Source organism: Dendrobates tinctorius, unplaced genomic scaffold (genome assembly GCF_039654945.1).
Source record: "Dendrobates tinctorius isolate UK_male_01 unplaced genomic scaffold, ASM3965494v1 ptg000064l, whole genome shotgun sequence".
NCBI lineage: Eukaryota > Metazoa > Chordata > Amphibia > Anura > Dendrobatidae > Dendrobates > Dendrobates tinctorius.
This window is the reverse complement of record NW_027361732.1, coordinates 51,696,489-51,710,917: the sequence shown is the minus strand read 5'-3', so window position 1 is coordinate 51,710,917 and position 14,429 is coordinate 51,696,489. Positions and strand designations below refer to the sequence as shown.

The following is a 14,429-nucleotide window of genomic DNA, read 5'->3' as shown; positions in this document are numbered from 1 at the left end:
CACATTCATGATTAGGTCATGCAAAGTGACATAATTGCTAATATTCAATTTCATTTAAGAAATACACAAATGCATTTATTTAGAGCCTATAAAATGAATATATGCTAAGTGACTGATCCCATGATCGACATCACGCTTAATCTATCTAGTTCCCAAACAAAACATGTCTGTGACTGCAGTCCAGGATTGATCTCAGGTCTGTTTCAATGATGCTGTCCAGACTACAGGACAAGAGTGGTCTAGGGATAGGTTGCTGTAGGAGGGAGCAGGCGGGGTCTGTCAGTGACTGATGTACAAGTATTTGACTAGTGGTTTTCAGACACACACATACCAGGAATAAGGTCTGAAATGTTCATTGCATCCATGTCCACTGAGTCACGTCAGAAGATCCTCAGCCTGATGTAAGTCCCCAGGACATCTCACTAGCAGCAGAAGACTCATTACCTCGCCACATCTTCACTCTGCACTGTAATATCATAAGGTAAATTACCATTTTATTCTAATTTCTCACCTTTAAATTATTAATGTCTGGCTTATTTGCTACATTTGGTATTCTTTAGAAGATAAGATACATTTCACATAATTTTACATACTGTATATATCTTATGCATACATTACTTTTATATTTATAATAAATAACACATATATAATATAATGTTTACATATACAATATATAACACATATATTACAAATATAATTTTACATATACAATATAACAATCATATTATCATTATTTAGAAGGGTATCTACTTATTCTATTCTTTATGCTAGTTAAAAAGAATATCTATATTCATGTATCTATCTATGTATGTAATATATATATATATATATATATATATTTATTTTTTTATTTTTTTATTTACATTTGTAGCTGAGTTGATTATGTGAGATCTGAAATTAAGATATTTGGGTGTATGTAGGACTTCAGCTCTGCTATGTTTTACAAGTGATTTACAATAAAATCAATCCCCATAAAAAATAAAAGACAAGCTTAGCTTAACCATATTTGCAGTATATATTGAATTAAAAAAATAATAATACATGTTTTGTAAATGTACTCTGTATTTCTTAGGATAATAGAATGTGATACACATGATACAAATCATTTGGTAGATATCAGCACTATAGAAGTTTTTATTTTGCCAAATTAAGCACAAGCAGTAATGTTTTGTCCTTTTGTATAGGTGTTACGTGGATATATGTTGATAATTTCATTTAGTGGTGTTGTAACGCAAAATTTTGCAATCCACCCAAACGATGGAGATTTTGTGGCACTGTGTAAGACTGGCCATAGTGTTGTTCTCTACAGTAGTAGTCTTTGGTGAAGAACATATTACTCCCCTTCAAACCTTACCTTATGAAGAGCTACCATTGCTACAAAGTGTGTACACAACAATAAAGTCAAATGAAATCAAGACCTCAGATGCTCCTCATCTATCAAACCCCAACATGACAGTGAATAAAAGTTATCACTCAAGAAAGAGTAGGACGTATCCAGTGTGTGGACAAAACCTCGAAATTCAGGACACTTTCAAATACATTAACACAGTGGTGTCATGCCTGATATTCATAGTCGGAATTATTGGAAACTCAACCCTGTTGAGGATAATCTTTAAAAACAAGAGCATGAAAAATAACACCAACTTGCTAATTGCCAGCCTAGCCCTAGGAGATCTGCTTCATATCATAATTGATATACCAATCAACACGTATAAGGTAAGAACAAGGTTGCTTTGGCACCATTTCATTAAATTGTTCAAATTAAGACTTACATTTTTATTTTATATTTTATTATTCTATTTTTTGTGAATAAATCAGAAAAATGTTCATGATCTTTGCTCTCATTGAATGGAAACTTATTTTTATTTACATAAAGGGGCTGAAAATAGGTAGAAACCTATCCCTGCTCTCACATAAGAGGTGGATATGATTGTATCTAATCTGGTCAATAATAAAAATTATGATTATATTATTACTTCCTAGAGTGAACACAGACATTTCCACTTTTTAAGTGATAGTTAACTAAGTCTGTATGGGATATATTTTCCTCTGACAGCAAAGATATTAAATATGGTAAGTAATGGAAAGAAAGATTATTACAACTTTGAGTTCCTTATCAATATGCAGCTTCAATTTAAAGCTATACTGACAACAACAGTAAAGCCCATTCAATCTATGCAAGTGAAGTTGAAGATATTAATTTCCAGTTGCTCTGTTGCTGCATGCAATTGGCCACTAAAACAAGCCTGAGTAGATTTCTCTGCTATTGCACACCCTGAAATATGCCTGGACTAACACTGTGTTTTAGGTTTATCTTTAGACTGTATCAATCTGATTCCCTTGAGTACTTGGTATTTGAGATCGATTTATCAATGCTAATTAAACAACTTAAAGTACCACTCCAGCATTTATTCTTCCAGCACTGGAGTGGTGGCTTTAAATGTAAACCCCTTGCCCCCAGTCATATACTCGCTCTCCAGCATCTTCAACGATTTTTCAGCGCCGGTCTGGTCCCGTGACGCCACCATATGAGTGCAGCTTCTGAGTGGCCAGACGTCAGAAACTACGTGACATGCCTGAATGAGGTTCTCATTGACTTGTAAAGAAAAGTGACTTCCAGCTAGCCCCACGAAACACTGGAGCTGCGGGCAGGTCACTTTTCGCCAGAGACCGACAGGAGCGACGCTGGAAAGTGATGAAAGTGGTGGCAGGTGAGTATGAGACAGGGGGCGGGGTAATTATGTTTAAAGCAACACTCCAGTAGTGCAATAAAAAATACCACCGAAGTGATGCTTTAAAACTAGACTAGATGTGCCAAATTTATTGCAGGATGATAAATTATGCAATTCTTAAATAATTTTGTCAAATTTTGTATCAAATTTTTGCAGCAAAATTTTGGCTCAATTTGGTATGAGCCGCACCCACTTTTCAACTAAGCCATGCCATTTACCTGGTGAGAAGCTAAACGTGTCCAAAACCTTTGACAAATGTTGCGTATCATATACGGCCACAGTTCTGGCTCAATTAAAGCCAGTTTCTGATACCAAAGGTAGAATCTGAGCTGCTGTTTTCATAATTGTTTCTTATCCATTTATTTCTTAAATAGAAACAATGGGTGGATCTAAAAGGAGTCATTTACTTGCAAGTTTTCGGTAAATTTTTTTCTATCATAACTATTATAACAAATATTGAGTGTATTTTTGACTTTTCATACAAGGCAGAATACTGTAGAGTGTCTAAAAAAAGCAAAAAAAATACCAAAAAGAGGAAAGTAAACAAATCCAGATAACAAAATTAATAAATCTTTATTCAATTTGTATTAAAAAGCCAATAAAGTTAAAAATGGGAAATAGATGAAAAGTGATGCCTGGGCAAGAACAGTCATCATAAATACATATCTTATGGATAGTGATCTAACATAAAATATGAAGAACCTACAAAATGAATTACATGTAATTGTCCCTATAAAGCAATAAAACCATCAAGTGAGCAAATAAATCAATATAGAGGATAGCAGCCTAAGGCACCATAAAAAGCGCATATACAAGTAATAAAAAGGAACACAAATCAATATGAAGGGCAATTACACAAATGTAAGGCCTAAATATCCAGATATATAATCTATATATACTGTATAAAGCTGATTGTATGTATGCATGTGTGTGTGTGTATCAAGCTATGCCCACTTCACATAGCCCTGCCCACTGGTGGGTGGAGAGCAGGGTTGCAGAGGGAAATGCGGGACGCGGGTGGAAAGCAGGGCCGCGCTGCAGAGGGATAGAGTGGGACAGCATGTGGAGAGTGAGGCTGTGGAGCAGTACAGCAGGGCTGTGGAGGGAGAGAGCGGGGCTGTGGAGGGAGACAGCGGGGCTGTGGAGGGAGAGAGCAGAGTTGTGGAGGGAGATCAAGACACAGATGGAGGGCAGGGCCATGGAGGGATAGAACGAGACAGTGCATGGAGAGCAGCACTGCAGAGGGTATCGTGGGACAGCAAGTGGAGAGCGGGCATGTGGAAAGAGAGAGCATGATGGCGAGTGGAGAGCGGGGCTGTTAAGTGAGAGAGTGGGATGCGGGTGGAGAGCTGGGCTGCTGAGGGAGAGAGTGGGACAGCCAATGGAAACAGGAAACAGGGGCTGCAAAGGGAGAGAGCGGGATGGCAAGTGGAGAGCGGGGCAGCGAGTGGAAAGCAGGGCTGCGGAGGGAGAGTGGGACGGCCAGTGGAGAGCGGGGCTGCGGAGGGAGAGAGCAGGACAGCCAATGGAGACAGGGGCTGCTGAGGGAGAGAGCAGGGCTGAGGAGGGAGAAGGTGGGATGGCGATTGGAGAATGGGGCTGTGGAAGGAGACAGCGTGATGGTGGATGGAGCGCTGGGCTGTGGAGGCAGACAGCAGGGCTGCAAAGCGAAAGCAGGGCTGCTGAAGGAGAGAGCCGGATGGCCAGTAGGAGACAGGGGCTGCGGAGGGAGAGAGCATGACAGTGCATGGAGAGAGGGACTGCTGAGGGAGAATGCGGGATGGCAGGTGGAGAGCTGGGCTTTGGAGGGTGAGAGCGGGATGGCGAGTGGAGAGCGGGGCTGCAGAGGGAGAGAGCGGGACAGCAGTTAGTTACTATGCCCATGCAACGCCGGGCTCTTCAACAAGTAGATAATAAAATGCAGTGATTATACAGGGTGGGCCATTTATAAGGTTATACCTGGGTGGGCCATTTACATGGATACACCTAAATTACATGGGAATGGTTGGTGATATCAACTTATTGATTGTGGCACATTAGTGTATGGGAGGGGGAAACGTTTCAAGATGGATGATGACCATGGTGGCCATTTTGAAGTCAGCTCACCCAGGTGTATCCATATAAATGGCCCACCCTGTATATAAGACACTTGACAGCTAAACAACTAAAGTATGGGAAAAAAATATGCACATGCAAGCAAAAATATATGAGGTAGGTGGTGGAGCATATATATTCAGAAATGAAAGTGCTAGTGTCCATGAAGCATATGAAAGTAAAACAGAGCATACTGTATATGCTATTGGGTGTAAGGCAGCACCTCCTGTTTGTTTTGGGGGACTGTTGTGAGTTCATTCTCTGGTTCACCAGTTGTGAGTTCTCCTTCCAGACTCCCTCTGGTGGTAACAGGAGGTAGTGAGGCTGATTTGATCGGTGCAGATCTGCCACCTGAGAATGAGGATGACGATTGGACCTCAGGAGTCTCAGATTGGATTTAAGACAGCCGACGCCCTATTCAGTTGCTGGTGATTCCTTCTGGCTTGTCAGCTCTTGGTTTTCAGCTCTGTTCCAGTCATCTAAAGCTAAGTTTTTCTGCTAATGTTCACACTTGATTTTGTTGGTCTATTCAGTTTTTTGTGTGGTCAGCCACGGGGCCTGTGCTGAATTTCCACTCTTATTTATCAGTATTTTGCCAATTTGCTTTTTGTCCCTTACTAGTTTGGTCTGTTTTTGCTCTGTCTCAGAATATTTCAGAGTGCTGATATAGTGGGAGAAGTCTAGTGACTTCAGGGTTAATTTTGCTATCAGAAGTGTTGGACATTATTTTTGTAGGGTTTTTTGCAGGTTGCAGACAGTGTCTTTCCTTTCCTTTCTAGTTAGTTTGGGCCCCATCGTTTGCTCAGCCTATTTTCCTGCCTGTGTTTGTGCCTTCATCTTGTTTCACCATCAATACATGTGTGGGGGCTATCTCTTCCTTTGGGGTCTGCTCTGGGGCAGTTAGTTTTCCCCTTTTCATGCTTCAAGCTTATTTAGTTCTCCGGCTGTGATATAGCGTTTAGGAACATCGTAGGTACGCTCCGCGGCTGCTGCTAGTTCTGTGGTAGGATCAGGGATCTGCAATCGGCATAGTTACCAACCTCTCTGGTTTTCTGTGACTTAGCTTGTTTTGCTTTTATCTCCTCGGTGACCCATACATAACAGGGGACACTCACTTGGCTGCGATATTGATATGGTCAGACACGGGTTTTTCACATAAAACAGTCCATACGGTTTATTTTATACAGCATAAACCGCACCGTAGGTCATGTTGTACATCACAGTCCTAACTCATAGTCCACAGTACTTCACAATACACAACATTATATAGCAGACTCTACACACGCCAGACTTCTCACTTCATCCAGTTGCCATGGGAAACCGCACACCGAACAGTTCAGTAACCTCCACAGAACATCACAAGCACCAACAGTTATTTCCCCAGGTCCGGGGTTACCTCTCAGGAGCTCCTGCTCCAGTTGCCGACTCTTTGTTAGTCCTCTCTCTCGGGGAAGCTGCCTTGCTGGGATCACCGTCCTTGTGACCAGGGCACTCCAGGTAGTCCAGACCTGCAGAACATCAGTTGCTCTCCCAACGCAGGCCGTCACAGACACTGCAAACACATGGCCACTCTGGGTGCTATTCAGGATTCCTGTCCCCTCCTGGGACCGTCCAACACACAGGCCTCACCAGGTGATATTCAGGAATCTGATCCTACTCTCAGGATCTCCCAACACACCGGCCTCACCAGGTCCAGGGCCTCAGCATGTGCTCTTCAGGGATCCGATCCTACTACCAGGATCTCCCAATACACAGGCCTCACCGGGTGCTATTAAGGATACGATCCTACTCCCAGGATCTCCTAGCACACCGACCTCTCCAGGTCCAAAGCCTACCATGTGCTCTTCAAGAAGGTAGCACACTTTCCAACACCTAGGCCTTCCAGGACATTACACACAAACCAATCAGGTCCTTTCACTATCCCACATGTGACCAGATCTCAGGCATATTATATGGTACATAACCACACCCACAGGTGAGGTATAGATCACATGGTCATGACCTCACTACAGGTCCTTTTACACACCCAGCCATACATACACAGGCTTTACTTTGGGCGTTCAGACACATGTCCCTGGGTGGGTTTGTAGGTGACTGGTCCCACCCATCTCACCAAGTCACCTGGAAGTCTCCCCAATCTAAAACAAAACCATCAGCAATATATCTGCTGATTAACACACGTTCCGGCTTCCATCACTGGGCACCCACCCCTGTGATAAATATCGGCCATTTACAACCCTGCCACTCACCATTTCCCCATCAGAATAAAGGGAACGCCTGCATGCATGTACAGGGAAGCCCATACAGCGCCCCCTAGCTGTCACAGGGGTCACTGCATCACAAGGGGTATAAGTGAAAATACAAGTAAGTTATGAGAAGTAGATGGCAGCTTGAAAGTTCTAAGGCATGATTATAGCAACTCCATAACCAAGTAAAGGCACCATACCTGAATGAGATGGGAAATGGCCAGACAATGTACCCAGGCATCACTCTGCATCTATTTCCATTTTTTTTTACTTTATTGGTATTTTAATATAAATTGAATAAAGATGTATTAATTTTATTATCTGGATTTGTTTTCTGCCCTCTTTTGGGTATTATATTATAATTGGAAGTATCCCCATTTATTTTTCGGTCTTATATTGGTTTTGTGTATAATAAAGCAGCAGACTTATGTGACTATTGTATTTTGTGTATTGCCTTTATTTTAACAGATATTTAACTAGAAGGTCACAGAAATTTATTTTTTCTCGCAGAAATAATATTGAGTTCTCTGCACCAGCCCTGAATCGAAATGCCCTTCCTGGTCAGAGTTGAGGAGCTTGTTGGTCCTCTTCGTACCCCTGGATCACATTCTACACTCTGCTAACACCCCTGCTCTCCCCTTGCTCTGTCAGTCTTTCCTGTATGCTGTGTTGCTATAAATCTGCTATAATTCCTTTATGTAATGAATGCATAGATTTACTGACAAATAGTATTTCAACCCTTTCTGCTTGTTAGGTTAGGTGTAAACTCCCTTAGCCAGCCATTTATTCAGCAAAGCAATTATAAACTTTTGAAGAAATGTTGAGCAATGTGCTATTACATAAGCGGAAGGAGAAGGGTGGCAAGTACTGTAAATATCCCAAGCCTGACACCGAGGTTAAATCAAAGAGAAAGCAATTTGTAATGCTAGGCAAGTCCTGTACAATGCTAACATGGATCAAGCATTACATAAGAGCATAACGAGCATTAACTATGCATGAAGCGCTCATGTAAAAAGTGTCATGATCCGTCAAGTGTTTCACTAAGAAGTTCAATATTTGCATACTTTATTTTTTACACGCGGATTGTTTGTGTTTGCTCTAGTCAATTATTGCAAAATTATCTAGTAATAATAATAATTAATTAGTGAAAATATATACAGTATATAATGGATAATGTAATGTAGTTTTTTTATAGTCTGTTTTTAGACTGTTCTTGCAATGTCTTTCTGAAGGTAATCATTGTTGTCATAAATGGAATTTAAAGGACAAAATGAAATCTGAGGAATTTAATGAGAGTTTTTATAACTTGATACAATTCAATAGTGATTTTTTTTCTTTACCGTTTTATTAAAATGGATTGAAATCTTACTGCTTAAGTAAACTACAAAAATATATAAAAAGTGAATATTCAGAAAAGCATACAAAATACTTTGTGGGCATTGTCTTTTCTTTTTGTTTCATTTCAGATAAAGACACTAATATAAAATATCTACCGTAAATATAATTAAGACTGATAAATAAAAATATTGAAATTAATAGATTGCCAGATAGATGCATAGGTATATAGGTAATAGTTTACCATCATCATGCATGTGTACAGAAGTTAATGCTAAAAAAATATTAAAATATGTCAATATAACAAAATAATAAAGTGACCATATGAGCACTGTTGTCTTGCTACACTCCGTGTACCATTACTTAAAGTATGCCTGATTTATTATATGCATTTTTTAATTAATTCTTTTTCTTGAGATATACGTTGCTGTCATTTGAGACAAATTCTTCAAAATGATACCCATGATTCACACATTTTGAGTCAAAAGTCAAAATAATGGTCTTTATTTTTGTCTTTAACCTTTTTTAAAACTTTTTAGTCCAAAAAGTTTTGTTTTGCAAGACGGCTGATACATTGCATTCATTAAAATGCACCAGGGAGGGACTGGAGTGTATTTGCCATCAAACTTTTCAAAAAGTCGCAAATGGTAAATGAGGTGAAAACATGTGGAAACCCTAAACTCCACACTCAATATCAAATAAACAAAACAGTCAGATACATAAAAAATAGATGTTAAAATTGTCACTAATGAAAGAATTAGGAGCAAATGAAAAACTTGTGAAAAACCCTAAAAAAAAAATAAAAAAAAAGATGCAAATTCAATAATGAAATCTGGCTCTAATAATAATAATAATAAATTTTATTTCTATAGCGCCGACATATTCCGCAGCACTTTACATTTCAGAGGGGATTTGTACAGACAATAGACATTACAGCATAACAATAATCACATAGATTATAACAAATACCAAGAAGAATGAGGGCCCTGCTCACAAGCTTACAATCTATGGCTCTAAAGTATATGAAACTATTTTGATATGTAGAGTAGATATTAGAAATATGAAATACATTTGTAGCAGTGTTGCTAGATTACTTCTTTTCTTTATAAAATGTTTAATGCAGAAAAGATGTCTGCATTTTGGGCAGGGCTGCCACTAGGAATTTCGGGGCCCCATACTGGCAAAATTTTCGGGGCCCCCTTTAGACTCCGCCCAGGCTCCATCCAGCCCCGCCTCCACCACTCGAACTGTCCACAGTCCCACCGCTCTCTGTTGGATAAACTCCACTTCTCACCTATCACACATTAACAGTTCCCATTACCAGGTCACACATATAGCCAGCAGCTTTTGCTTTGGCCAAAAGATTGTTTTAAGTCGCCACCATAACAGGGTAGACACTTTTGGCCAGGCCCTACTCTACTGTAACCTATTAAATATTTGTTAAAATATGCAATACAATTTAGGTATATTTTTATTTATTTTTCAATTTTTTAAAATGACCAATAATATCACATACAAGGAACAAATACCACCGCACCATGTCCAGACCACATATTACCACCACATAGTGACCTATAATAAGACATACAAGGAACAAATACCGCCATACCATGACCAGACCACATATTACTACCATAGTGACCGAATAATATCACATACAACGAACAAATACCACCGCACCATGAACAGACCGCAAATTACCACCACAAAGTGACCAAATAATAGAATATACAAGGGACAAATACCACTGCACCACGCCCAGACCACATATTACCACCACATGGAGACTGAATACTACAATACTGACATTAATTAAAAAAACATAATACTATGACCATAAGAGACATTATACACACAAGATCTGTACTTAGTATGCAGTGTCTGTGTACAGGTAATATAGTGATCAATGACATTATACATAGGAGCTCTGTATATAATGTACAGGTAACACAGTGATCACCGGTGACATTATACACAGGACCTCTGTACATAGTGTCAGTGTACAGGTAACACACTAATTCACCAGTGATGTCTCTAGGTGAAGTCCTTCATCTTTGTTTTTCATCTTTCATCCAGCACAGATCGCCATCACGTCTTCCAGCCAGGACTTGTCTCTGCAGGAAATAACACAGTTATCTAGAGCTCCGCTTGCAGAACACATTACTTATTTTTTCCCAACTTCTACATTACACCACATGAAGAAAAAAAGGCGACATAGTATCACTCTACACAGTAACAGGACCGCCCCCCCATTTACAACAGTATCCTCAAGAAAATAAAATACATCACTGCAGTAATAATATCCCTTAATTAGCCCCTATGGTAATAATATCCCCCATCCTGACTCCCGTGTGTCTCATTTTTGGCTTCAGCCATATGTTCTCCCATCCCACCCTCATCAGTATCCATTCTGCCCCATATGATCTCCCTCCTGACCAATCTGTCTAAATCGTATCCATCCTGCCCCATGACCCTGCTCCATCTATCTCCAATCATGCCCGGTGTCTCACATTCTGCCCCCTCCTGTGTCTCACTGTCACATTCTGCCCCCTCCTGTGTCTCACTGTCACATTCTGCCCCCTCCTGTGTCTCCCTGTCACATTCTGCCCCCTCCTGTGTCTCACTGTCACATTCTGCCCCCTCCTGTGTCTCACTGTCACATTCTGCCCCCTCCTGTGTCTCACTGTCACATTCTGCCCCCTCCTGTGTCTCACTGTCACATTCTGCCACCTCCTGTGTCTCACTGTCACATTCTGCCCCCTCCTGTGTCTCACTGTCACATTCTGCCCCCTCCTGTGTCTCACTGTCACATTCTGCCCCCTCCTGTGTCTCACTGTCACATTCTGCCCCCATGTCCAGCATTCTGCCCCAGTGTCTTGCATTCTACCCCCAGCGTCCACCATTCTGCCCGCAGCGTCCAACATTCTGCCCCAGCTCACAGCCCCCCCCATGTCCAGCATTCTGCCCCCGGGCGTCCAGCATTCTGCCTCAGTCTCCAGCATTCTGCCCCAGTTTCGAGCATTCTGCCCCATGTCCAGAATTCTGCCCCAGCGTCCAGCATTCTTCTGCCCCATGTCCAGCATTCTTCCCCGTCTCACAGTCTGCCCTCATATCCAGCATTCTGCCACCAGCGTCCAGCATTCTGTCCCCAGCGTCCAGCATTCTGCCCCATGTCCATTCTGCCCCCAGTGTCCAGCATTATGCCCCATGTCCAGCATTCTGCCCCCAGCGTCCAGCATTCTGCCCCATGTCCATTCTGCCCCCAGTGTCCAGCATTATGCCCCATGTCCAGCATTCTGCCCCCAGCGTCCAGCATTCTGCCCCATGTCCATTCTGCCCCCAGCATTCTGCCCCATGTCCAGCATTCTGCCCCCAGCGTCCAGCATTCTGCTCCCAGCATTCTGCCCCTAGCGTCCAGCATTCTGCCCCAGCATCCAGCATTCTGCCCCCAGCATTCTGCCCCCAGCGTCCAACATTCTGCCCCCAGCATTCTGCCCCCAGCGTCCAGCATTCTGCCCCCAGCATTCTGCCCCAGCGTCCAGCATTCTGCCCCCAGCATTCTGCCCCCAGCGTCCAGCATTCTGCCCCCAGCGTCCAGCATTCTGCCCCCAGCGTCCAGCATTCTGCCCCCAGCATTCTGCCCCATGTCCAGCATTCTGCCCCCAGCGTCCAGCATTCTGCTCCCAGCATTCTGCCCCTAGCGTCCAGCATTCTGCCCCCAGCGTCCAGCATTCTGCCCCCAGCATTCTGCCCCCAGCGTCCAGCATTCTGCCCCCAGCATTCTGCCCCCAGCATCCAGCATTCTGCCCCCAGCGTCCAGCATTCTGCCCCCAGTGTCCAGCATTATGCCCCATGTCCAGCATTCTGCCCCCAGCATCCAGCATTCTGCCCCATGTCCATTCTGCCCCCAGCATTCTGCCCCATGTCCAGCATTCTGCCCCCAGCGTCCAGCATTCTGCTCCCAGCATTCTGCCCCTAGCGTCCAGCATTCTGCCCCAGCGTCCAGCATTCTGCCCCCAGCATTCTGCCCCCAGCGTCCAACATTCTGCCCCCAGCATTCTGCCCCCAGCGTCCAGCATTCTGCCCCCAGCATTCTGCCCCCAGCGTCCAGCATTCTGCACCCAGCATTCTGACCCCAGCGTCCAGCATTCTGCCCCCGCGTCCAGCATTCTGCCCCCAGCGTCCAGCATTCTGCCCCCAGCATTCTGCCCCATGTCCAGCATTCTGCCCCCAGCGTCCAGCATTCTGCTCCCAGCATTCTGCCCCTAGCGTCCAGCATTCTGCCCCCAGCGTCCAGCATTCTGCCCCCAGCATTCTGCCCCCAGCATTCTGCCCCCAGCGTCCAGCATTCTGCCCCCAGCGTCCAGCATTCTGCCCCCAGCGTCCAGCATTCTGCCCCCAGCATTCTGCCCCATGTCCAGCATTCTGCCCCCAGCGTCCAGCATTCTGCTCCCAGCATTCTGCCCCTAGCGTCCAGGATTCTGCCCCCAGCGTCCAGCATTCTGCCCCCAGCATTCTGCCCCCAGCGTCCAGCATTCTGCCCCCAGCATTCTGCCCCCAGCGTCCAGCATTCTGCACCCAGCGTCCAGCATTCTGCCCCCAGCGTCCAGCATTCTGCCCCCAGCGTCCAGCATTCTGACCCCAGCATTCTGCCCCATGTCCAGCATTCTGCCCCCAGCGTCCAGCATTCTGCTCCCAGCATTCTGCCCCTAGCGTCCAGCATTCTGCCCCCAGCGTCCAGCATTCTGCCTCCAGCATTCTGCCCCCAGCGTCCAGCATTCTGCCCCCAGCATTCTGCCCCCAGCGTCCAGCATTCTGCCCCCAGCATTCTGCCCCCAGCGTCCAGCATTCTGCCCCCAGCATCCAGCATTCTGCCCCCAGCGTCCAGCATTCTGCCCCCAGCGTCCAGCATTCTGCCCCCAGCATTCTGCCCCATGTCCAGCATTCTGCCCCCAGCGTCCAGCATTCTGCTCCCAGCATTCTGCCCCTAGCGTCCAGCATTCTGCCCCCAGCGTCCAGCATTCTGCCCCCAGCATTCTGCCCCCAGCGTCCAGCATTCTGCCCCCAGCATTCTGCCCCCAGCGTCCAACATTCTGCCCCCAGCATTCTGCCCCCAGCGTCCAGCATTCTGCCCCCAGCGTCCAGCATTCTGCCCCCAGCGTCCAGCATTCTGCCCCCAGCATTCTGCCCCATGTCCAGCATTCTGCCCCCAGCGTCCAGCATTCTGCTCCCAGCATTCTGCCCCTAGCGTCCAGCATTCTGCCCCCAGCGTCCCGCATTCTGCCTCCAGCATTCTGCCCCCAGCATCCAGCATTCTGCCCCCAGCATTCTGCCCCCAGCGTCCAGCATTCTGCCCCCAGCATTCTGCCCCCAGCGTCCAGCATTCTGCCCCCAGCGTCCAGCATTCTGCCCCCAGCGTCCAGCATTCTGCCCCCAGCGTCCAGCATTCTGCCCCCAGCATTCTGCCCCATGTCCAGCATTCTGCCCCCAGCGTCCAGCATTCTGCTCCCAGCATTCTGCCCCTAGCGTCCAGCATTCTGCCCCCAGCGTCCAGCATTCTGCCCCCAGCATTCTGCCCCCAGCGTCCAGCATTCTGCCCCCAGCATTCTGCCCCCAGCGTCCAACATTCTGCCCCCAGCATTCTGCCCCCAGCATCCAGCATTCTGCCCCCAGCATTCTGCCCCCAGCGTCCAGCATTCTGCCCCCAGCATTCTGCCCCAGCGTCCAGCATTCTGCCCCATGTCCATTCTGCCCCCAGCATTCCTGCCCCATGTCCAGCATTCTGCCCCCCGCATTCTGCCCCCAGCGTCCAGCATTCTGCCCCCAGCATTCTGCCCCCAGCATTCTGCCCCCAGCATTCTGCCCCCAGCGTCCAGCATTCTGCCCCCAACGTCCAGCATTCTGCCCCCAGCGTCCAGCATTCTGCCCCCAGCATCCAGCATTCTGCCCCCAGCGTCCAGCATTCTGCCCCCAGCATTCCTGCCCCATGTCCAGCATTCTGCCCCCAGCATTCTGCCCCCAG

The 14,429-nt window shown here is 45.4% G+C and overlaps 1 protein-coding gene across 1 annotated transcript in view; it reads left to right on the top strand.

Annotated features, from left to right (window-relative positions):
- The first annotated feature begins 340 nt into the window (after window positions 1-340).
- EDNRB (endothelin receptor type B) overlaps window positions 341-14,429 on the top strand; it is a 110,524-nt gene continuing 96,435 nt past the window's right edge. Inside the window, exons 1-2 of the mRNA XM_073580431.1 lie at window positions 341-481; window positions 1,185-1,716. Coding sequence (XP_073436532.1) covers window positions 1,258-1,716 — 459 coding nt within the window. The 5' untranslated portion in view covers window positions 341-481; window positions 1,185-1,257. The remainder of the gene's footprint in view (window positions 482-1,184; window positions 1,717-14,429) is intronic.